This window comes from Callithrix jacchus, chromosome 7, assembly GCF_049354715.1.
Source record: "Callithrix jacchus isolate 240 chromosome 7, calJac240_pri, whole genome shotgun sequence".
Classification (NCBI taxonomy): domain Eukaryota; kingdom Metazoa; phylum Chordata; class Mammalia; order Primates; family Cebidae; genus Callithrix; species Callithrix jacchus.
In genome coordinates, this window is record NC_133508.1 from 127,424,666 (window position 1) to 127,447,548 (window position 22,883).

The window sequence follows — 22,883 nt, forward strand, 5'->3', positions numbered from 1 at the left end:
TCAGAGTTGTAATTGAGTTCCTATAAGGGAATGTACTTCATTTTCCAGAAAAGTGTACTTTATACAATATGTAACCAATAAAGGAAGGTATCAATTACATTTTGAAAGCACTTTGTATTTGCAACTTTACCTTGCTTTCTTGGAAAATAAATTCATATGAAATAAACCAGTTTTTTTTCCTCAATCTGAGGAAGGCCTAGAGCTCAGGACAAAGCATTCATGATCACTTACATAGTTACCTTATGTGTATTAATAGTTCTCTTTGACTGCATTATGTACAATTATGTAAAAATCCTCTATAGATTAGTGAAGTCTTTTTTTTTTTTTTTTTTTTTGAGACAGAGTCTTGCTCTATCGCCAGGCGTCAGGCTGGAGTGCAGTGGCTTAATCTCGGCTCACTGCAACCTCCACCTCTTGGGTTCAAGCGATTCTTCCGCCTAATCCTCCCAAGTAGCAGGGACCACAGGCGCATACCACCACATCCAGCTAATTTTTTTGTATTTTTAGTAGAGACGGGGTTTCACCATGTGGGCCAGGATGGTCTCGATCTCTTGACCTCGTGATCCGCCCACCTCAGCCTCCCAAAGTGTTGGGATTACAGGCGTGAGCCACCGCGCCCGGCAAGTCTTTTTTTTTTTAAACTGAGGTCACTGATGATGGTATGGGGTCCACAAGGTTGGCTCTATTGGTATAGACCTAAGCATGACTAAACAATATTTATCATAAATATGAAGCCAGCAATTGCTGGTTGTGTGGTCTTGAGTGAGTTACTTAACTTCTCATCAGTCTTCCTTTTTTTGGGAAAGGGTATAACCTACCTTATTGTAAAGAAATAGGCATGTAAAGTATCCATCAAAATTCCTAGCACACAGTAGCTGCTCAGTAGAGCACAGTGGGTACTTCAAAATGAAGGAGATGCAAGCTTAAGCTCTGGAGCCAGGCTGACTGGATTTGAATCTTGGCTCTACGCTTCATTAGCATTGTGACCTTGAACAAATCTTTATCTTTCTGGATCAGTTTCCTCATTGATAAATTGAGGAGGATAATAATACCTGCAATCATAGCATTGTTGAGCAGATAAAATTAGTTAACACCTGTAAAGTGCTTTGGAATATTTATGACCATATAGGGCTTAATCAAGGTTAATTATAACTTATATTACTATTCCTTTCGGCTTTTAGAGACACTTGCATCTTTTTGTAGTTCTGTGTTAAAACCAGGGAGAGACATCTTACCATGTATAAAATGTGTTTCACTTAATGCTGTCACACCAGCTGTTCTCAGCAGTTTTCCATTATTGTGGCCCTGTAACTAGCTCTCCTTTGATATGTCCTCAGATCCTCAGTAGAAATTACTTTATGTTCGGCGGCTTAACTATACAATAGTAATTGTTAGTTTTTGACTTCCCCTCTGAGGATCTATGGATTCCCTAAAGAACATGGAGGAAGAATTATTTGGTGGCAAATTAGAAGAGCATTGTATGGATCAAGACTCTCCTTTTCAACCCTATTGTCACTTTCTTTCCAGCGTAATTGTGCAACACAGTAATTTTCTGCAGAAGCAGCTCTGGCACCTCATTTCAGTCTAAGTTTTTTCATCATTTGGTTGATGTTCCAACATACACGGTGACAATGTGCTATGTATGGGCCATACAAAGGGTTGCAAAGGGTCTCCATACTCCAAGAGTGTGAACGAGGCGCAAGGCAAGGATATAACCAATTCACTCACTAATTGTAGCAAAAATCCAACTGTGATAACTGCTCATAAGTTTACACAGAGTGAAGGGGATTCTGAGTAAGAACTTAGGGAGAGGTTTACAAAGAGGCAACACTTATACTGAGCCTGAAGTATGGCAAAGGAAGATAGGAAACATGACTGAGGCAGAGAGTTCAACATGAGCAACGGCCGGGGAATGTGAAAATACACAGCTTATTCGGGTAACAGCAGATGGGCCTGTGTGGTTAGAGTAGAAGGAATGTAGGCAGATGGTTAGGAGAGGAGGAACAAAGGTCCCTGGCTCCTCAGGGAGTCAGTTCACCTGGCTCATCTCAGGTTCCAAGGTGTGGCTTCTCTGACAACTCCCTCAGGGTCAGGTCCTAGGTGTGACCTCACATTTCCTCCTTTTCCTGGCAGTCTTGTCTTGACCTCAGCCCTTATGTCCTTTTACCTCTTCACATGAAAGGCCCTATTCTTTTTTTATTTTACATCATACTTTGCTGTTATGGCATTATTTACCTGCCATCTGTTGTAAAATATATGGAATATGAAATGGCATAAGACTTTGTCAAAGCGTTGGCCCTTTAAGATAAAAATCTGAGCCTAACAAAGTGAGAACAGGACAGGCAGTCTAGGTAGACTGTGGGGGGCGGAAGAGAGATAACTAGGAAGTAAGAAAATGATGCTTGGTACATAGAAGGTGTTCAGTCAATGTTTGTTGAGTAAATGAATTAGAAGACAACCTGATAGATTCTCATGTATTGCACGGTATCTCTGTGTATGGCCTCTGCCTCTGGAAGAGCACCTCCTATTTGGAAAATAGGAGGGGAAAGAGGAAGGAAGGGGAGAAAAGATATGTGTGTTCTGGCTCTCCAGGCATCTGTGCCAAGGTCAGGTTTGTTCTTGAGTTAGGAATTCCTTGTCTGGCAGTCTTCTCTTTTAGGGAAGAAGGGTGTGTGTGTATGTGTGTGTGAGAGTGTGTGGGGGTGTGTGTGCACGTATGCGCACGCATACACACATGACATACAAATACGGTGACCCAATATTTATTTCCTTTTAGTCATGCCAACACCTAAAGACCTCAAGCTATAAAATCATTTCTTTGCCAGAAGGTAACCTGGTGGAAAATAATAAGAAAAAAAAGCTAAAATCATTCAGTGAGGACTCAATTTTCTTAGTAAACGTATGTTTCCCACTTAAGATACAAAGAAGTCTTGATTCTAATCTCAAAGAGCTTTTAATGTGGGAAGACATAAAGCCAGAATATTTAATGCAGTCACAGGCCTTGCTCCTCCAAGTGTGGCTCCACCAGCGGCAGCATCTCCTGGAAGTTTGTTAGAAATGCTGACTCTCCAGTTCCACCCCAGACTGACTGAAAGTGATTTTGTCTTAACAAGTCCTTAGGTGAATCATATGCATGTTAATATTTGAGAAGTACTGACCTAGGAGGTGGGGATGGGATCTGGGACTGTTTTTAAAGGAAATAAATCCTGAGCTGTGTTTTGAAGATGAGTACAGTTAACCAGGTTAACCTGTTAACCTCTTCCAAGTAGAGGAAACAACATAAGCAAAAGTTCAGTGGCATGAAAAAGCATAGGGGTGTTTTGGGAACCTGTCACATGAAATTCCTAATCAAAATAGTGAGAGAGAGGAAACGAGGGAAATGCAGAGATGAGGCAGTTCAGGCAGTGGCCAGATCCTGCTGCAAGTGTTCTAGGGTAAGGAGATTTGACTAGTCCTAATCCTTGATAGAGTTGCGTGATGACATGCTCAGATTTGCATTTAGATCACTGCAACCCTGAGGAGGCTGGAAGGCAGAGAGATTAATTAGGAAGCTGAGGCAATAGTTTTGGAGAGAGATAATGAGAGTCTAAACTTAGGTTGTGGTAGCGGGATGAAGAGGAGAGGGCAGGTTTAAGACATTTTAGGAGCTAATAAACTCAGAATGGATTGGAGGTGGGAGGATGAGGGAGGGCTGAGTTTTGACTAGATGACTTTTAGGATGGCATAGTGTGTGGCTGTTCATGATGCCACTAATAGAGATGAAAGAATACAAGAGGATGAACAGGTTTGAAATTATGAGTTCAAATTTTAAAATGTTCAGTTCAGGTGAATAGAATACATGTATAGATGGTCTCTGACTTACTATGTTTGACTTTATAGCCGTGAGAAGGTGACATGCATTTAGTAGAAACTATAGTCCAGTTTTGAATTTTGATCTTTTTCCAGGCTAGTGATATGAAGTAGGATACTCTCTTGCAATGCTGGGCAGCATCTCCCAGTCAGAATCGTAATCGCAAGGATAAACAACTGATATTCTACAATTTCCTGTGCCGCCAGATGACTTTGCCCAACTGTAGGCTATGTTCTAAACACATTTAAGGTAGGTTAGGCAAAGCTGTGATATTTAATAGGTTAGGCATATTAAATGCATTTTTGACTTGTGATATTTTCAATTTATGAAGAGTTTACTGGGATGTAACTCCAAGTTAGCAGAGGAGTGTCTACATAGAAGGGAAAAAAGGAGGAAACAAGAAAAGGGTGGAAAACAGAGTGAATCAATTAGCATGGAGGAGGAAAAAATGCCCTGCCCATTTTTGGGGCAACAGTAATACACATAGTGCATCTGCGAGCTTTTCTTGTAGTTTTATTTCCATAGGTTGCCTCCTTGGAACTTGGTTTCAGCAACTGGGTGGACCCTGAAAAATGTAAATAATCGGATTCATGGTTCCCTATCTAATGATCAACTCATTGTTGCCACCATTTGCTCTAATATGCAAAACAAAAACAAAAACAAACCTCAAAAAAAACCTATGGTTCAAATTGCTCCACTGTCAGTTTGTCTTTTTCCAGATTGTTGAATGTGTGAATAACTGTGTCCATGTCACAAACATCATTTCCAAAATGGCAATAATACAATCCAGTATGTGTGTTTTGGGAGGTCATCCTTCAAGCTCAAAATTCAGAACTGGATCATAGCCTGTCTCTAAAGTTATTTTTCTAGACCTGACATTTTCCCAAGGGGTACAGGTTACTGAATCAGAAGAGAAATTAGTCCAATAACATCTCTAAATGTCTTGAAAATAAACATTTGTTACAGCTTTAGGTTCATCATCAAATCAGAATCCCTGAAGTGAAACCTGAGTATTGGCACTTACTAAAAAGTGCCCTGGATGATTCCAGAGTACAGTAACAATCAAGAACCACTGACTTAAATGGCCAAGAGTGCACCCCCCGCCCCCCGCATCACTAAGTATATCTTCAAAGAGAACGAAACATAGTATTTGACTAAGGAGAACTTTTAACAAACACTAATCATTAATAAGTATTAAATTTGTTTTATGCCAAACGTATATTTTACATTATCAAAGTGCTCAATAATTTGGAGAATATATAATACATAATCATGTGTAAATAAAAAGTCATCACCAAAAGATTCATTGTTCATGTTTTAGAATTCTTTCCATGAGAGTCGTGGTGGCTCACGCCTGTAATTCTAACACTTTGGGAGGCCGAGACTGGGCTGCGGGGATATCGCTTGAGCCCGGGAGTTGGTGACCTGCTTGGGCAACATGGCAAAACCCCCATCTCTATAAAAAGAATTAAAAATTTTTAAAAAGAATTATGATTTCCATTTTATTTCAATGCTTTGTCTTTTAAGGGAATTTATTGACATAGCGACGATCAGATTCCATATGCAATTTTGTATCTTGCTTTTCAAATTTGCCACAGCCTTCTAAAAAATGTCCCAGACTTGTGTGTATCCACGGAAGAAACTCCGTAAGTACTTACAAATATTCTGATCAGTCATTCTTAGCCAATGAAAAGCAAAAGCTAGGCATGGGGTTTTATTAGTTTGGGAAGCAGGGAGGCATTCCAACCGGCTTCTTTCGCTCTTGCCAGGTTCAAACATGGCGGGCAGCAGCCGGCCCTTCCCGTACACTCCGCTCGCTTTCCCACAACCCCAGCCAATCTTTGGCGCTCCTTTTTTACCTTCCTTCCCCCTCGGCGGCTCCAGGGGGTCAGCACCTCGGAGCTTGACAGCAGACCTGCTTCCCGCCCCCATGCGAGGGCCCGCCCACCAGCCCGCGCCAGCCAATAACAGGCCGCGCCGAGGGGGCAGGCAGCGCCGGTCGGCCCCGCCTCCCCAGCCTCTCTGTGGCCTGCGGCTCCCGGGCGGGTAGCGCCGGCTCTCAGTCGCGTCGAGTGAGCGTGTGGTATCGCTGATCGCGGGCGCTCGCAGCCGGCCATAGCTCAGCCCAGCGCCGCCAAGGCCGAAGGCCCCCAGCCTCCGCCATGGACTTCGAGGACGGTAAGCGCTGCCTCTGGCTGGTCGGCGCGGCTGGCGGGAGGCGGGGTGGCCTGCGTTGAGGATCTGTTTACGGTCTCAAGATGGCCGTGTGGGCTTTGTTCTGCGGGCCCTGAGGCCGCCGGCCCGACGCGGGCCCAGCGCCCGGCGTCTGCCTCTTTGGGGACCCGCGCGCCCTGATTCGGCCCGCCCGGCGCCGGCTGCCGGCGGAGACCTGAGAACTCGGTGTTGGGTAGGACGCGCCCAGAGCGCGAGGGCCTCCCGGCTGGAGCCCCAGACTCGCCTTGGCTCCTGGTAGTGGAAATTGCCCCGACGTCTCCAACTTCCCGGTCTCGAGCCAACGGGCGAGTGCGGCCTCACCCACCTAGTCTCGCATTCGCCCCGCAGGGCAGCGCCCCAGACCATCCGTTTAGCTAATCCTCAGCCTCGGTTTGCTTCTTGCCAGATATAATTTTCGGAGGCTTGTTCACAGTGATGTTTCTGGTTGTCCTGGTTTAAGATGAGTTGAAACGGTGTCTTTAAGTGATATATATATAAATAGCCATCTATGCGAAATGGAAAGCAAGGTGTTTCCTGGTTAGCAAACTGTTGTGTTTATCAACAAAAATTATCCCGTTGTTAATCTCTAATTTGAAATATTTACGTGAACCAAACCACTTTTCTTTGGATCGTATGTAGATAGGGTTTAAGTTAATCAGAATTTTGGCACAGCACGCATCAAATGTCCTTCACATTTAAACACCTGTACATAGCCTTGTAAGTATTTGACCTACGGATTGAATAAACTGTATTTTAGCAATACCTTTCAGTTGTCTCAGATACCAGTTCTTTAAACCACTTTTACAGGGTCACAAAGTAAAATTAATTTGGTCTTCACTTTTGTCTTCAAATTTTACTAGGAATTGTTGTCAAGATACGGTGGTATGTAGAGACAACATTAGGGAGAAAGGACTTGTATGATTAAGCTGGATTTAATCCTGAGTAACCAGGCATGCCGAAGTAAAACCAGTTCGCCAAGTAGGCTGTAAACCTTTCACCCCACCAAAAAAATGATCTTTAAATGAGATGTGATCTCAGTATATGTCTTACTCAATGAGCTTTTGATTTTTCGTAAGATTTCATGCTACAAAGAGTTAAGGCTGTCAAATCTAGGTACAGATTTGTGAAAGAGGACTGGAATAGCCCTCTTGTGGATACTTTTCAGCTACTTTGAAACAGTAAGTTGAGCTCTTCAGATTAGCACACTCTCGTGGTTTTGTTTGTTTTAGTTGGACTTTGACTCATTTTGATGTAGATACCTTTAAAATACAAATATTGGAAATGTCCAGAGTTGGGAGTGAAAATAAAAAAAGTATTGTATTTTCATGATAAAGTTTGATGGTAATGCCAACACCCAACGTATAGCAGAGGCTAACAAGGTGGAGGTAGGGCAGTGGAAGCAGTTCTTTCTCCTCCCCACCTAAAGCAGTAAGGGAATCCATTTTCTATAGAGCAATGAAAAACAATAATAAAACATACTATGTCTGCTTTCTATTACTGCCATATGCCTACAATTCTAAACAGTGTCAGTGATAAAATACTAAACAATATTAGTGATAAAATACTCCCTCTCTCACTGCCCAGATACACCACTGTTGTATTTGGAAGAAGGAATTTGACTAACACCATAGCCGAATCTAATCCTGTGTACTGTAGCAGGATTCTGTTGTATTCATTTGACCACTACATTAAATTCTTTTGTTTTTTCAGTATATATTTGTAAAATTAACTAAGGAATTTAACAGTTGTTAAATTAGTTTTGGTGAGGTAATTGGCAATATGGTTTTCAGTGATGACACATTCTGGATTAATATAGAATAAAATCATATATGTATATGCATATGCGTGTCTCAGATAAGATCTTGAATTTTTTTTTTTAATTGGAAACAGAGCCTCACTCTGTGCCCAGGCTGGAGTGAGGTTGCAGTGATCTTGGCTGACTGCAACCTCTGCCTCCCGGGTTCACCTGATTCTGCCTCAGCCTCCCATGTAGCTGGGACAATAGGCGTGCACCACCAGGCCCAGCCAATTTTTGTATTTTTAGTAGAGATGGGGTTTCACCATATTCGCCAGGCTGGTCTCGAACCCCTGACCATGTGATCTGCCCACCTTGGTCTTTCAAAGTGCTGGGAATACAGGCATGAGCCACTGCACCCAGCCAAAATCCTGAAATCTTTGAAGAGCAAATTAAATGGTAAAAGAAATTAACTTAGCAAAAATTTCATGTTACTTAAAATCAGTTCTCAGATATCTTTGCTTTGGCATTATTTGATACATAATTTAATCTATCTGCCTTTTTGTTACTTGGTACGAATCAGTGCTGGATCCTCTCTTTTGGCTGTTATTATATATCAGGTGTTGTAAACTAATGTTTACCATAATTTGGATAATAAATCTACTATTTGGGGAGATAGTGAAGAAAAAAAGAGATCGGTTTTCCCAAATGGGGTATTGGTAATTATTTGTACCCCAGTTTTGCAGAAGATGCTATTTATGGGAATAATTACTGTCATTTAAAAAAATTGTGCTTATTTTGGACTAGATGGTTATATAATTTTGAATTATTGCTAATATCACACTAATTCCTTTTTGTTAAATGTGTCTTCATAGATTACACACACTCTGCTTGCAGGAATACTTATCAGGGCTTTAATGGTAAGTATACTCTTTCATTTGAGCTTTTCTCTTCATGCCCATAAAAATATATATCAATGTAAAAAGCCAGTTCAACCTATTTCAGTTATTTTTTTGGTTCTTGATATATCACTTATGTGTTAATATTATCTTACCACATATAGTTTTGAATTTGGGAAATTGGTATCAGAAAATGTTAGGGGTTATTCACATTAGTTTGATTTTTTTTTTTTTTTGTCCATTTTGTTTGAATTGTGATTCTTTTAATTTGCTCCAAAGGCCCTAACTACATTCTGAGTGATGAATCACAAGACACTGACTGAGTTCTTTTTGTTGAATTGAGGCTTTGGTATTGAGTAATATACACTGAGTGGATTATTGGCTTGGTTCTATATAGCTTGCATTGTAATGCATTTTGACCTTGTTGTTGAGGTCATTTTCTTCAGTTTGTCCAAATGTGTTAGTATATAAAGAGCTGTCTGGAGGAGCACATGAAGAAGCTTGATTGTTTATTGACTTGAGCATGACATTAGACCTGTGACTACAGAGCTAGATAGAATTATGAGAGGTATGTAGAATACAATTGGATGTCATTTTGATAGGTATTAGAGTTAGGGGCCTGCCACATAAGATAATAATACAAAAAAGAACACAGAACAATTAATAGAAGTTAAAGAGCATGTGAAGGACTTGAGGGAATGGCATTAAATATCCTGATTGCCAGAGAAATGTAAAATTCAACTTTTGTACAGAATAGAATATATTCACAAAGTAAAACTGAAGCAAATGTACCACTAAAGAAGACTATGTCCTTTATGGGAATAATCACTGTACAGTTAATTTTTATTTACTATCTTTAAAGATTAAGATGAACTTTGGATTTCATGTGGGCAGAAAAGGCTTAACATATAGGAAATTAGTATTAAAGAATATATTTGTGAGCTGGAAATTCAAAATTACCAAAGGAAGTTTAATTTGCATCCACATGTAGGTTAGATTGACAACTAGAAAATTAACTAGAAAGTCATTTTATAAATTTTGATATAAAGATTTTAAGACCTTGCACTTGGGAAGTGATAGTAGTAATCTTAAAGAGCAAATTAGCAGAACTTACAGGCTGACTAGTAATCGACAAAAAATTGAGAGGGTTGAATAAAAATGAATCCAGGATTTTAAACTGGAATGTAGGACTAGTGCTTTTATGAGAGAGAAGGGGAGGGAGAGAATTCGTAATGATAAAAGGCCATGTAAGATTTACTGGATAGTTGGATTTAGTGTCTAAACATAGGACTTGAAATGCAGATTCATGTAGGCCCGGACATTTATTGATTATTGTACAGTGTTGCAAAAAGATCTAATATGACTTTTATTTTTTCTCCTAATTTTAGTTGTAACAGTGGTTCTCCTGTGAGGGTGATTGTTGGAATCTCCTGGGGAGCTTTTTCAGTCTTTCTGTTCAATCATAGCCTATACCTTTTAAATCTAAATTTCAGGGCAAGTGGTCTTTGGCTGTGTATATTGTGCAAAACTACTCTGAATGATTTTGGAAGGCACCTCTGGGTAAAGGCCAATGTTTGACAGTACTTTTAGATCTAGTTTATTTATATTTTACAAATGAGGAGCTTAATTTCAGGGATTTAGTTTGACTTCATCCAGTGAATATTTAGTGCTTGCTGGGCATCAGATACCATTCTAGGAGGTGGGAATATAGCAGTGAACAAAATAGACAATTATTCTTGCCTTTGTGAAGATTCAGTCTAGTGGGATGAAATAGACAGTAAACAAGATAAAGAAGTAATGTATATGTCATAATTTAGTCTACAGGGGAATAAAGGGAGTAATCTCTATTGTATGTTAGATGGTGATCATTGCTAGGGAGAATAACAGAGAAGGAGAATAAATGTGTGTGTTTGTGTTTGTGTGCGCGTGTGCTCATCTGTGTTGCAATTTTAGAGTCTCTGGGGAAGGACTCACCAAAAAGGTGACATTTGAGCATAGATTTAAGATAGGTGAGTATGCAAGCCATGAGGCTGTTGAGAGGAAGACTTACAGGATTTAAGAAATAAACAATGTGTAGATACCAAAAAGCCAAAAACATATATTATTGTTAGCACTGTACTTTCTGGCAAGTGAAATGAAGTAGAAGGTATTGGAAAACATGGCAAGATACAGTTTCCCCCAAACTATTTATTGGAAGGAAAATGTATTTTCAGTGTCTCCATGTTTTCCTTCTTGCCTCATAATACCTTTTATATAACTAGCAGATAGAAGATGGGAGAGAAAAGGGTGCGGTAGCTCATGCCTGTAAAAATCCTAGTGCTTTGGGACCTCAAGGTAGGAGGATTGCTTGAGGCCAGGTAATTGAAACCAGTCTGGGCAACATAATGAGACCCTGTCTCTACAAAAAAAAAAAAAAAAAAAAAATAGCCAGTCATGGTGGTACCTGCCTGTAGTTCCAGTTACTCCAGAGGCTGAGATGGGAGGATTGTTTGAGCCCAGGAGGTAGAGGCTGCACTAAGTTATGACTGTGCCACTGCAGTCCAGCCTGGGTGACAGAGCAAGACCACAACCCTGGCTTGACTAGAACAGCTGATTTTTTGCTGAGTAATCTTAAGACAAGGTTAGAGCGGTGAGGTGTAGCCAGAAAACATTGAAAATCAAAGATAATTTGCTTATATATAAGAAGCAATAGCAGGTGAAGACCTGAACAAGTTGAGGGAGTAAACAGTGCAGGTTCAGGGGAACGAGCATTCCAGGCAGAGGGAACAGCAGATGCCAATATGGGTATACACCTTGTGTTCTAGAAACATCAAGGAGCCTGGTGTAGTAGGAGTGGAGTGATCACGGGTGTATATAGTTGATAATGAAGTGAAGAGGTGATGGGGCAGATCATGTAGGGCAGGGTTTCTCAACTTTCTCACATTTTGGACAGGGTAATTTTTTATTGTGGGGGTATGTCCTGTGCATCATAGAACATTTAGCAGCCTTCCTGGCCTCTATATGTTAGATGTCAGTAGCATCTGCCCCCTAGTTGTGACAACCAAAAATGTTTTCAGACATTGCCAGTGTCCCCAGGGGATGCAAAATCTCCTCTAGTTAAGAACCACTGGTATAGGTTCTTATATTTTATTTTAAGCTTTGGCTTTACTTGAAGTAAGAAGAAGCCATTGGAGGTTACTGATCATTGAGCATGATTTAACTTATATTTTGTCAGAATTATTCTGGCTATTGTCTTCAGAATAAATAGTAAAGGAACAAAAGTGGAGCAGGAAAACCAGTTAGGAGACTTTTGCAATAACCTAGGTGGTAGATGCTGGTGTCTCGTAGTAGGTTGCTGGTAGTGTAGAGGTGCTAAAAAGTAGTCCCATTCAAGACTTAATGTCACACAGTTAGTTATTTTGGTCATGGGTCTGATTTTTTTCCCTAGTATTCCACAGCTGCTTCTTTGTATTTTAATTAAAAATGAGCTTTAGGTCAGGTGCGGTAGCTCATGCCTGTAATCCCAGCACTTTAGGAGGATGAGGTGGGTTGGATCACTTGAGGTCCACAGTTCGAGACCAACTTGGCCAACATGGTGAAACCTTGTCTCTACTCAAAATACAAAAATTAGCTGGGCATGATGGTGTTTGCCTGTAGTCCCACCTACTTGGGAAGCTGAGACAAGGAGAATCGCTTGAAACCAGGAAGCGGAGGTTGCAGCTAGTTGAGATCACGCCACTGCATTCCAGCCTGGGTGACAGTGAGACTCTGTCTCAAGAAAAAAAAATGAGCTTTAGCATTTTTGAGCATGTTATTTGTAGGAGTGATCGAAGTGATAGAATATATTTGATTTAAATTATTAGGTCAGTTTTATTTTTCTGGGTAAATTACTTTTAATAGTAAAGAGATACTATTATGTTCTCACGGTTTTATTTTTAAAAGTGATTTTAACATTCATTTTGTTGACCTGGAAGAAAAATTTTATAAAAGGAGTCATCTTAACAAAATCTGTAGCCCTATAACACACTGATTGTATACAATATAAAGGCTTTTCTTCCTCTTTAAATGAGTAATAACACTACTGTGATCAACCAGAATCATTGCTATATCAAAGTAGCTTTATTAATTTTTGTACATTTCACAGTGCCTAACACATACATGATTAGTGTTCAATAAAGTTAATAATTTTATGATTCTATAGTGAAATAATAATACAATTAAAAAACGAAAGGATTTCGTATTCAAAGGCAGCCAGTGGTAACTCAGAGTAGAAACTAGCAAAAATAAAACATAAGATTCTTTTCTCTGCATACCTGACTAAACAGTATTTTTAAATATCAGGCCTTAGAGGAAAACTTTTCATTTTGAAAACTTTGTTTTAATCTCAAAATTACCCTCTGAGAGATACGAGTATAAATTTTACTATATGCTTACCAACTATCATGAATAATTAACTATTTTATTAATCTGGCACTGTGTTGTCCAATATGATAGCTACTAGCTGCAGATTACAGTTGAGCACTTAAAACATGGATAGTCTGAACTGAGGTGCTCTGTAAGTGTAAATTACATACCAGATTTGAAGTCTTCAAATGAAAAAAACAGTGTAAAATATCTCAATATGTTTTATATTTTAACATATTGATAAACTTTTTGTACTGTCATATCGAAATCCATTAGTAAGTTTTGCACTTTGAATGGATACTTTTTAACCATATGATATTTTGTAATATCAGCATTATTTGGAAAATACTGGTTTTTCTATAAAATGCAGATTTTCCAAATATTGATAGGTTTTATGGCACAATATTTAAAAAATATTCAGTAATCCCACCACCAACCTTATCAGAAAGCCTTTAAGTGTTGGGAAGCTGTCAAGCTCAAGGTGGTAGTTACAACTTTTTTTTGAGATGGAGTTTCGCTCTCATTACCCAGGCTGGAGTGCAATGGTGCGATGTCGGCTCACCGCAAACTCCGCCTCCTGGGTTCAAGCAGTTCTCCTGCCTCAGCCTCCCGAGTAGCTGGGACTGCAGGCGTGTGCCACCATGTCCAGCTAATTTTTGTATTTTTAGTAGCGACGCTGTTTCACCTTGTTGACCAGGATGGTCTTGATCTTTTGACCTCGTGATACACCTGCCTCAGCCTCCCAAAGTGCTGGGATTATAGGCTTGAGCCACCGCGCCCGGCCAACTTTTATAGAATTCTGATGTTCACTTGAAAGCGTGAATTTTATCATTGGCAACAAATAATGTCAGTTGTTTTTGTTAAAACAGTAGTTTTACTTAGTTCATTAGAAAATGTCTGCCAGATGCCCAAATCGGAAAACCATCATATTTTTTCTGTCAGTCTTTCTTTATAGTAAAAAGATTACTTGTAAAAAGTGGCTAATTTAATTCACAAACCAAACACTTGCACAATGACTTTTCCTGGGAGAACTATGATACTTTGGTATGCAGCCAAATTGCATGATATGTTCTTCCATTTCATTACAGAGAACATAAAAAAGATACATACTTAAAGGTCATGTTTCAATAAAATTGATAATTTTTACTGCTTCATCAAGCACATTCTGAGGTGAAAATGGCATTTATATTTTATTTTTACTGTGAGCATGTAATGTTAAAGAATGTAATGATTACCAGTGAAATCTGTTGCCACTGCCTTGATTTGTGCTAAGTCACCAGCAGTTTTACCCACCAGTGCTTTTGCACCTTTGGTGCAAGTTGTCAGCACTGTGAAAAAGGCAAATAATGTTCAGGTGTTATTTATTAAAATATTTTGACTTTGTGGATCCCCAGAGAGGATCTCCGCAACTCCTAGTGGTCAGCAACTGCCTTGACAACTGCTTTTCTAAGTTAAAAGTTGGACCCTTACCACAGGACTGGTCAATTTAAGATAAGGCCACAAATGGCAGAGGTAAGGCAGAGTATCACGAGCACTATGTGAGAGTTATAGGCTTTTGTAAATATTCAGAAGAAATATGACACTCAGCTGAGAGAATATCAGTAAAAGTGTTCTTGAATGCATTAGTATTTGAAATGAACTTTAAAAGATTAGAAAGTTTCAGTAAGCCAATATTTAGGGTGGTAGAGGAAAATGTTTCCTGTAGAAGTAATAGCATGAGACTAGACAAGAGGCTACATATAGAATTTTGGGAAAATCATTTCAGCTCTTTGGACTTTAGTTCCCCAGAATGAGATTGATTTTGAACATTTAGATTGCTACCAGATTGAAAGTTGGATGACTTTGAATACTATTTTTATAAAGTTGTTATTGTTGTCATTATTATTGTTGTTAGGACTGGAGATATTTAAATGATTATAAATAAAATTTAATGTTTTAAAAAATATAAAATTAACGTCTTTACTCTGTGTGTACTATTGTATTTATTTGTGTATGACATTTGGGGAAGATAGTAATGAGGGATTTTTAAAGGACTTTATAAAAAACATTCTAAATGTTTTTACTTTCTGATTTTTATAGTCATCCGAAATTGATTTTGTTACCTCTTTTGTTTTATTTATTTTTCATATCAGAGGTTGTTATATAGGCAGAATTGCAGTGTCATAAAATAGACTTTATATGCTTATAGTATTAGTTTTTTTTTTAAGTGTTCACATTGCTAGAATTTGCATTCATTTTCTTTTTTTAAACCCCGCCCCCCCATTTTCTTTCTTTAAGGGAATTTGAAGGTTTAAATATTTGTTGAGTCATAATTTATAGGCACAATGCCATAGATTGGTCTCAATCTATGATTTTACTGTTTAAAAATATCTTTTTCAATTACTGTGAACAAGGCTAATTGGAAATGTGGCTTCTTCTGAGTTTTCAGACATTTAGAGAGCAGTTAGATGCAGAAAACAAGTACAGTCTACTGCCATCATATAGGACAAAAATTTCCCCTTTGACATTAGTAAATGCTGACTTCTCTTGAGAAAAGGAATTATGCATCATTAAGTATCTTTATGTATGCTATAATACTTAGTACAAGGCCTTAAAGTAAATATTGGGTAAATGTAAAATAATTCTGTGGCCAGGCCAGGTGCAGTGACTCACGCCTGTAATCCCAGTACTTTGGGAGGCTGAGGTGAGCGGATTACTTGATCCCAGGAGTTCGAGACCAGCATGGGGAACATGGTGAAAGCCCAACTCTACCAAAAATATAAAAATTAGCCAGTCTCATAACCCAGTCTCAAAAGAAAATAAAAATAGAAAACAATTATATAACTTTTAGTTGAAAGTATGTTTTTCTTTGAAACATCAGACTTTTTTAAGCAAATCTGATCAAGTGGGTTCTCATCTTTGGGTATTTCCCTTCAGTGTTTAGTGTGTGTTTAATTTAAATGTTAATGGTACATTATTATCTTAGGTGATTGATAGGAATATCCTGTGTTTTGTGCAAAGATCCCTGAAGAGAATGGTGTATTTCATTGACAATTTCTTATTGACTCTCTTTTAGGAATGGATCGTGATTATGGTCCTGGATCTTATGGAGGTCTGGCATTCAAGGATATTTATCTAAAAATTCTTCTTTTGAGTGCCAGTAAAGGTGAGCATCATATAACTTTTTTCTTTTTAAACTCTTATAGGGATGGATCGTGACTATGGCCATGGATCCTATGGGGGTCAAAGATCCATGGATTCCTACCTAAACCAGTCATATGGCATGGACAATCACAGTGGTGGTGGTGGGGGTAGCAGGTAAATTGCTTAATCATTTGGCCAAATAATTAGACAACTATAAGATTCTGGCTATATTAAGTATTCTTTAGGCATGTTATGAACTTCACTGTTTGCTATTGAATCATCACCTTAAATGTTTAAAGGTGTTAATTAATGGGTATAAAATTTAAATCAGGATTACTGGCAGACATTTTAGGAAAACACAGATAACTATATCATATCGACATAATAGAGTAAGATACTCTGTTTTTAGCAGTGAACTTTTTTTTTACTTCTTTTACTTTTAACTACTTATCAATCAAAATATCCTGAAAAAGGATATAACAGTGTTATTGAAAATATTATTTGTGAAGCTTTTCGTAATAATTGAAGAAATCTTTTCTGGTGTGGGGTGCTATGTAAATTAGCAAAGCAGTCTAACTAGAATGGATTTTACTGAACCAGTCTAACATTTACTTTCTCAGAAACATTCAAGACAGATATTCCTTTAATTTTAAAGGAAGAACATATTATAATAATAAAAATATTTAAAAAATTATGTCCAGGTTATTTATTGGCAGGTACTATTTATACCAAAACAGTTGTGCTCTAGGCTAGGAGCATTGTATTAAAGCCATGAATGCTATACATTTGACTAGTCTAGATTGTGTATTTATATTTTATTGTTACTACTGTATAAAGCTTAAACCTGCTTAAACAACACAAGCTTTAAGGTTGACCATATTTCAGGAGAAGGGGTGTCTACTTTTTGAGGCACAAAGGTTCCTGCTGAATATAAGTAAAACTAGTTAGTGGACATTTGAAACAGTCGTCCTTCTTCATAAATTGAAGGATCCGGATTTCTTAATGATGGACTGAATGTTGCTTACTTTCCTTCTTTCTGCTTCCAGTGTGCCACTATGGTTTAGAGTAAAGAAAAATTAAGAAAGTGAACAGTTACAACTATTTTGCTTATGTGACAGATGTTTTGAAAAATGTAGTTGGAAATAGGAATAATTTTTATATGGTTACTAGGATTCAGAAATAAATAGTACCTTCTATTTAGTGATCTGTAAATAATTGAAGTAATGTAACACTTAATGTTTTAATATGTGAATGTAATGTGCATAAGCTATTTCTGTAGATGTTATTGTTTTATCTCATGTGTAATTGTGGGCCTTTATAAAACTGTGTTGTAAGATAATCAGGCAACTTTTGTAATCCATGCTTTGGGTTTGTGAGAAGGAAGATGATTTATTTCTTCTGTTAACTCTATTAAAAGTTCAAGGAGACTGTGTGCTCCCCTTTTTAGGGTAGTTTTATGTGATAATTTTTTCAGATAATTCAAGATATTATAAGATGTATTCATTCTCATCTGCCTTGAAAATTCATATGTAGAGGGTATATGTTGGTGATCTTGTTTTATTTTATGTGTTTATCCTTCTAGATTTGTTAGATTTTCTAGTCTACAAGTACAAAGTGATTGAGGATTGATTAATTGACCTTGGCTGAAGTTTGGCAGATTGTCAAATTTTTACAACCAGAGATAATTCCCCAAATTTGGATTACTACAGACACAATGAAGCAGTTTGTGATATAGATTATTGGGAGTGCAAAAGGATCTTGTGTCACAAATAACCTACACCTATGTAGACTTCAATTTGTGTCCCCATTGAAAGCCAAAATATTGTAAATGTTTTGTAATTTTTAATATTAGGGATAGAGTCAAAAAAGTTTGAATAGTTTGTGAACTTTAGCAAATGACCTTTTCCAAGACTAGGGCTGGGCTTAAATAATGACAGACAAATCTTTTCTTCATAAAATAGAAAAGCTGCTAAGAAGCAGATTTTAAGCTAAGTTTTACTAAACTCAATTCACATTTAAAATCTGACTCAGATAGCTTTCTATCTGGTCTCACGTTGAACTGCCCAGCCCTAATCAAGTGTGAACAAAAGTAGAACTGTGCAAACCAGTATGGTATAAATGAATTTTAGTTGATAAATGTCATCTGATAATTTGTCTTTTGAATTGTCTAACATTAGTAAGCTTACTTTTGTTTTTTCCCTCACTGTGCAACTTTTCCAGGTTTGGACCTTATGAGTCTTACGACTCCAGGTCTTCTCTGGGTGGGCGAGATCTGTACAGATCTGGCTATGGTTTTAATGAACCCGAACAAAGCCGCTTCGGAGGTAGTTATGGTGGTCGATTTGAGAGCTCCTACCGGAATAGCCTTGACTCTTTCGGAGGTAGAAACCAGGGCGGGTCTAGCTGGGAAGCACCTTACTCCCGTTCAAAATTGAGGCCTGGGTTTATGGAGGACAGAGGAAGAGAGAATTACTCTTCCTACAGCAGTTTTTCTTCACCCCATATGAAGCCTGCACCTGTAGGCTCTCGGGGGAGAGGAACGCCTGCTTATCCCGAAAGTACGTTTGGAAGCAGAAACTATGATGCTTTTGGAGGACCATCAACAGGCAGAGGCCGAGGCCGAGGAGTAAGTACAACAGAATCTTTTCAGATTCTTTTCACTAGTCACTCTTTTAAACCCTTTCAAGACCATCGTTTTCAACTAGAATAAACACTGTTCTCCCAGTGTATTTTGAAGCAAAAGCTGAGTCATAAACATAATTTTTAGGTTGACATAAAAGTTTTTCCAGCACCTCAGAAAATAAGTGACAGTTTGAGATGATCATGAAGTTGTGCCAAATCTCCCTTTATTAAAAAGGTGAGGCTGTTAGATTTGGTCTAAAAGGGGTTAAAAGGAGTTGCATTTTTCCTTGTAAACACTAGCAGTTTTGCTGGTGGAATAGTTTGTGGATTATTGTGAAAGGTCACTGAACCCTTTTTGAGTTTTTGAGTAGGTTAAAGGTGCAATGTATGATAAAATGTTTATACTTTGTTGCTAAACTCTAGCAAGTAGAATTTCTTCAAAGCTCCATGTTTCACATTAAGCAAAAGAGACTAAAAAGTTGATGATAGATTAGGATAGCTTAGCCATGTTTATGTGGTGAAGAAGTTGATGGGTATAACAGATTGTACAATGATTTGTGGTCAGTGTAATTTTGCTAAGTCACTCTTACAATATGTTCAATTGCTGGTTGTTTTACTTTCCCTTGTGTTACTAGTTTTACTCTTGAGAAATAATTTCCACCTGTATAGATATGTTTATGGCTTCTTCTTAGGAAGTAATAATTTGTAAATTATTGCTTAAATGAGTAAATATACTAGTCCACAATTGTTTAATTTTAGGGTACGTAGTGTAAACATTATGCTTTATGTTCTTAGGGTACTTGATTGACAGGAAATTTTACTTAGTAAGTGTATGTAGATTGTGGGGTTATTACATAGTTTGATCATTTAAAGGATATTGTATTTTTGTTATAATGTAATAAGAATCTTGTTAAGTCAGCTTCTCTTAATATTTTCTTTGCAGAGGAAAGTATTTCTAGCAAAAAATGTAGTAGGGTACACATTTTTGACTGGTTGTTAACCTTTGGTATATCAGTGTAGCTTGTTATACTTGTGTAGAAATTTTGCGTTTTTAACAGTTACTTTTTTCTTATGTAAAAATGCATTGCACCTTTAATGAGTAATTAAGGAAGATTTTCCTGATGTGACTTTAAATTACCTGGAAACACCACTAGGTTAGATAGGTATTCCTAAGCAAATGTAAGTAACTGATACATTACAGTTCCAATATACTTCATGATTATAGGTTAATTGAAAATAGTTGGAATGATAGGCCTTGGGTTTTGAATTGAAAATCCATTCTAGTTTGAAAATTTGTAAAACACTTAATATTTTCCGTGCTGTATATTATTTTAGGCAAAGTGTGTTTTCTTAATGAGGCTTCAAAAGTCAATTTTGTTTTCATAGTAGTAAAACAAGTATTCCTGTACTTTGTATTTACCATTCTAGTCTGAATGGACTTTTCTTCCTCTCCTCCTGGTAGTGAAGTATATGAGCCAATAGGACCTACATTTTTAATCTTCACTTGTACAATTCCCCTTGGGTCCTTCTCTTCAGATTACTCCTCCATCTTTATCTTCTAAAAGTAAGATTAGCAGAATAAATTTCTTTGGACATGTGGCCTCTTGGTTTAGTGGATTTGGATAATGACCAGAGAAGAGGAAGGGACACAAAGAGTCGTTTGGTTGCATGACTCTTCATCTGTAAACTTTTGTTTCTTGGGTTTCTGGGTCAGAAAATGTTTCTCTAGGTAGGAATGTGAATGGAACGTCAGATGCAATTCTTTATCTGAAGTGTGTCTTGGAAGTTGATGCATGGTTATGCTTTAACTCTCCTATTTCATACTAATGTTCCATCTCGCCTTCTCATTCCCTTTTTCAACAGGGAGAAATACTAAATGATTTCTGGATCTTTTTTACTTCAAACTACAAATATGGTCTTCTTTGTGTATCTTAGTTGTAAGCCAGGTTTTAGTAAAATAAAGATTTCTTTTAGGGTCTTTTCATGAGAAAACATCAATTAGGAACTCTGAAGAGGAGTTGTCAGAGAGTTGTACAAGTGGTAACATTTGGATAGGCACATATGTTGTCTATAATCTCAAGTAATTTTGAAATGTAAAAGTTAAAACAGGTAGCAAATATTCATTTGTTCTACTGGAAATAAAAGTGCTAATTCAGTGGATTCGAGCTTATGTAATAATTTACAGAGTTTTCAATGTGTTTTTTCAGAATGGACATGTAAAATTTAGTTACATTCCAGGGAATTTTCAGGTGAAAATTAGTAGATAGTTAACATGATAATTTTATATGAATTTATATTTTATCTTGGTTAATATGCTAATATTTATTGATTTCACAAATTTACAGCATATGGGTGATTTTGGAAGCATTCATAGACCCGGAATTGTTGTTGACTATCAAAACAAATCCACCAATGTGACAGTTGCTGCTGCAAGAGGAATAAAGAGAAAAATGATGCAGCCATTTAATAAGCCCAGTGGAACCTTTATCAAGAAACCCAAACTAGCAAAACCTATGGAGAAGATAAACCTCAGCAAATCACCCAGTAAGTAAAAAAACATAATTGCTGTGGTTCAGGATACTTTTAATTTTTTTCAATTCCATACTTTTAGGTAACTTTTTTCATGTTTATATAGGGAAACTACGTAACAATCATGATTGTAGAAATTAGATCTTTGAATCCCCTATTGCAGTTAATAATTGGTCATGAATACCCAAAGATACTTTTAAAATGTACATACCTTGGACCATTTATTTTTCCTGAATCCTGTGTGGTTGTGTATCAAACCCTCTACAGTTGAGTAAACAGGCACAGAATAGATAAATAATTTGCTGCCTAGGTCAAACAACCAGTAAATGGTAATGCCAGGATTTATTCCAGAGCAAGTAATGCTCTAGAAATCCTGTTCTTAAACCTCCTTATGAACTGTAACAGAAGTTTGCTTTGTGTTAATTTTTCCCTTTTATTTTAAAAGAACCTTTTCCCTAATTATAACATTATAGACATTTTAATATGTAATACTTGAAAGAACTGAAATTGCGATGTTAGATTCTTTCCTCAAAATATTTTCTATAATATAAAATTCAAGAAAGGTTTAAAAACTATACTTAAATTACTTTCTCATCATGCCTTATTGTTTAATAAGAAATAACAATATTCTGGAATTTCTGGAATTCTGGAAACCTGAAACTAAGAATATGTGTTATGGGGATACTTTTTGCAGTTTGTCAATTGATAGACTGTTATATATCAAATATGAAATTTTATTAGACATGACTATAATAGAAAATTCAGTTGATTCTCTTGGGACCTATTTCAAAGATACACTTTGCAGTTATGGTTAAATATTGCAAAAGTTTGATAAACTGATTGTCCAGTAAAGCAGATATATATGTATCCTCCCTATCCCTTCCTGATTCCCCCTTTTTTATATAACAAAACTTGAGAATAGTGTTGCGTAGCTAAGAATGGAACTAAAATTCTTTAGTTAAATTATGCCTTCTGTCAGGTGTAAAATCGGCATTTAAAAAGATGATTGCTGAATTTTCCTCAATATGAGGTGTTGCTATGCTGTAGTATAGACTATATGACTATAGAAAATTGATAGGGAAGGAACCCGATTCTGTCACTTGGCTAGAAGTACAACATGTCATAGTTTTATCATATGAAAGAAAGATTAAATTACCTCTTATTTGAAGTAATATATGAGTAGATTTTTCAAAGGCCATCCAAAAGGATAAGCAGTGCATAAAAGGAAAAATTTAAAGGCAAATAGGTAATTTTTTTTAAGTGTAAAGTTAAATGTATTATAAGAAAGAACCTGCTCACAATGAGATACCACTTCATACCCACTAGGATGGTCATAATTTAAAAAAAAAGGAAAATAACAAGTGTTGACAAGGATATGGGAAAATATGTGAAAACCCTCACACATTACTGAGAGGAATATAAAGTGGTGAAGCCACTGTGGGAAGCAGATTGGTGGTTCCTGAAGCAATTAAACATAGACTATTCATATGATCCAGCAATTCTACCTCTAGGTATTTTACCCCAAAGA

At 37.3% G+C, this 22,883-nt stretch overlaps 1 protein-coding gene across 4 annotated transcripts in view; it reads left to right on the forward strand.

Annotated features, from left to right (window-relative positions):
* ZNF326 (zinc finger protein 326) overlaps positions 1–22,883 on the forward strand; it is a 67,128-nt gene that overhangs the window by 27,943 nt on the left and 16,302 nt on the right. The window contains exons 1-6 of one of the 4 annotated variants that reach the window (XM_002751060.7): positions 5,866–6,028; positions 8,675–8,719; positions 16,137–16,172; positions 16,267–16,378; positions 18,425–18,830; positions 21,172–21,370. In XM_002751060.7, coding sequence (XP_002751106.2) covers positions 6,013–6,028; positions 8,675–8,719; positions 16,137–16,172; positions 16,267–16,378; positions 18,425–18,830; positions 21,172–21,370 — 814 coding nt within the window. In that variant the 5' untranslated portion in view covers positions 5,866–6,012. Of the gene's footprint in view, positions 1–5,865; positions 6,029–8,674; positions 8,720–16,136; positions 16,227–16,266; positions 16,379–18,424; positions 18,831–21,171; positions 21,371–22,883 lie in introns of those variants that run through there. The other 3 variants (XM_078332397.1, XM_078332398.1, XM_078332399.1) reach the window with 3 other exon arrangements.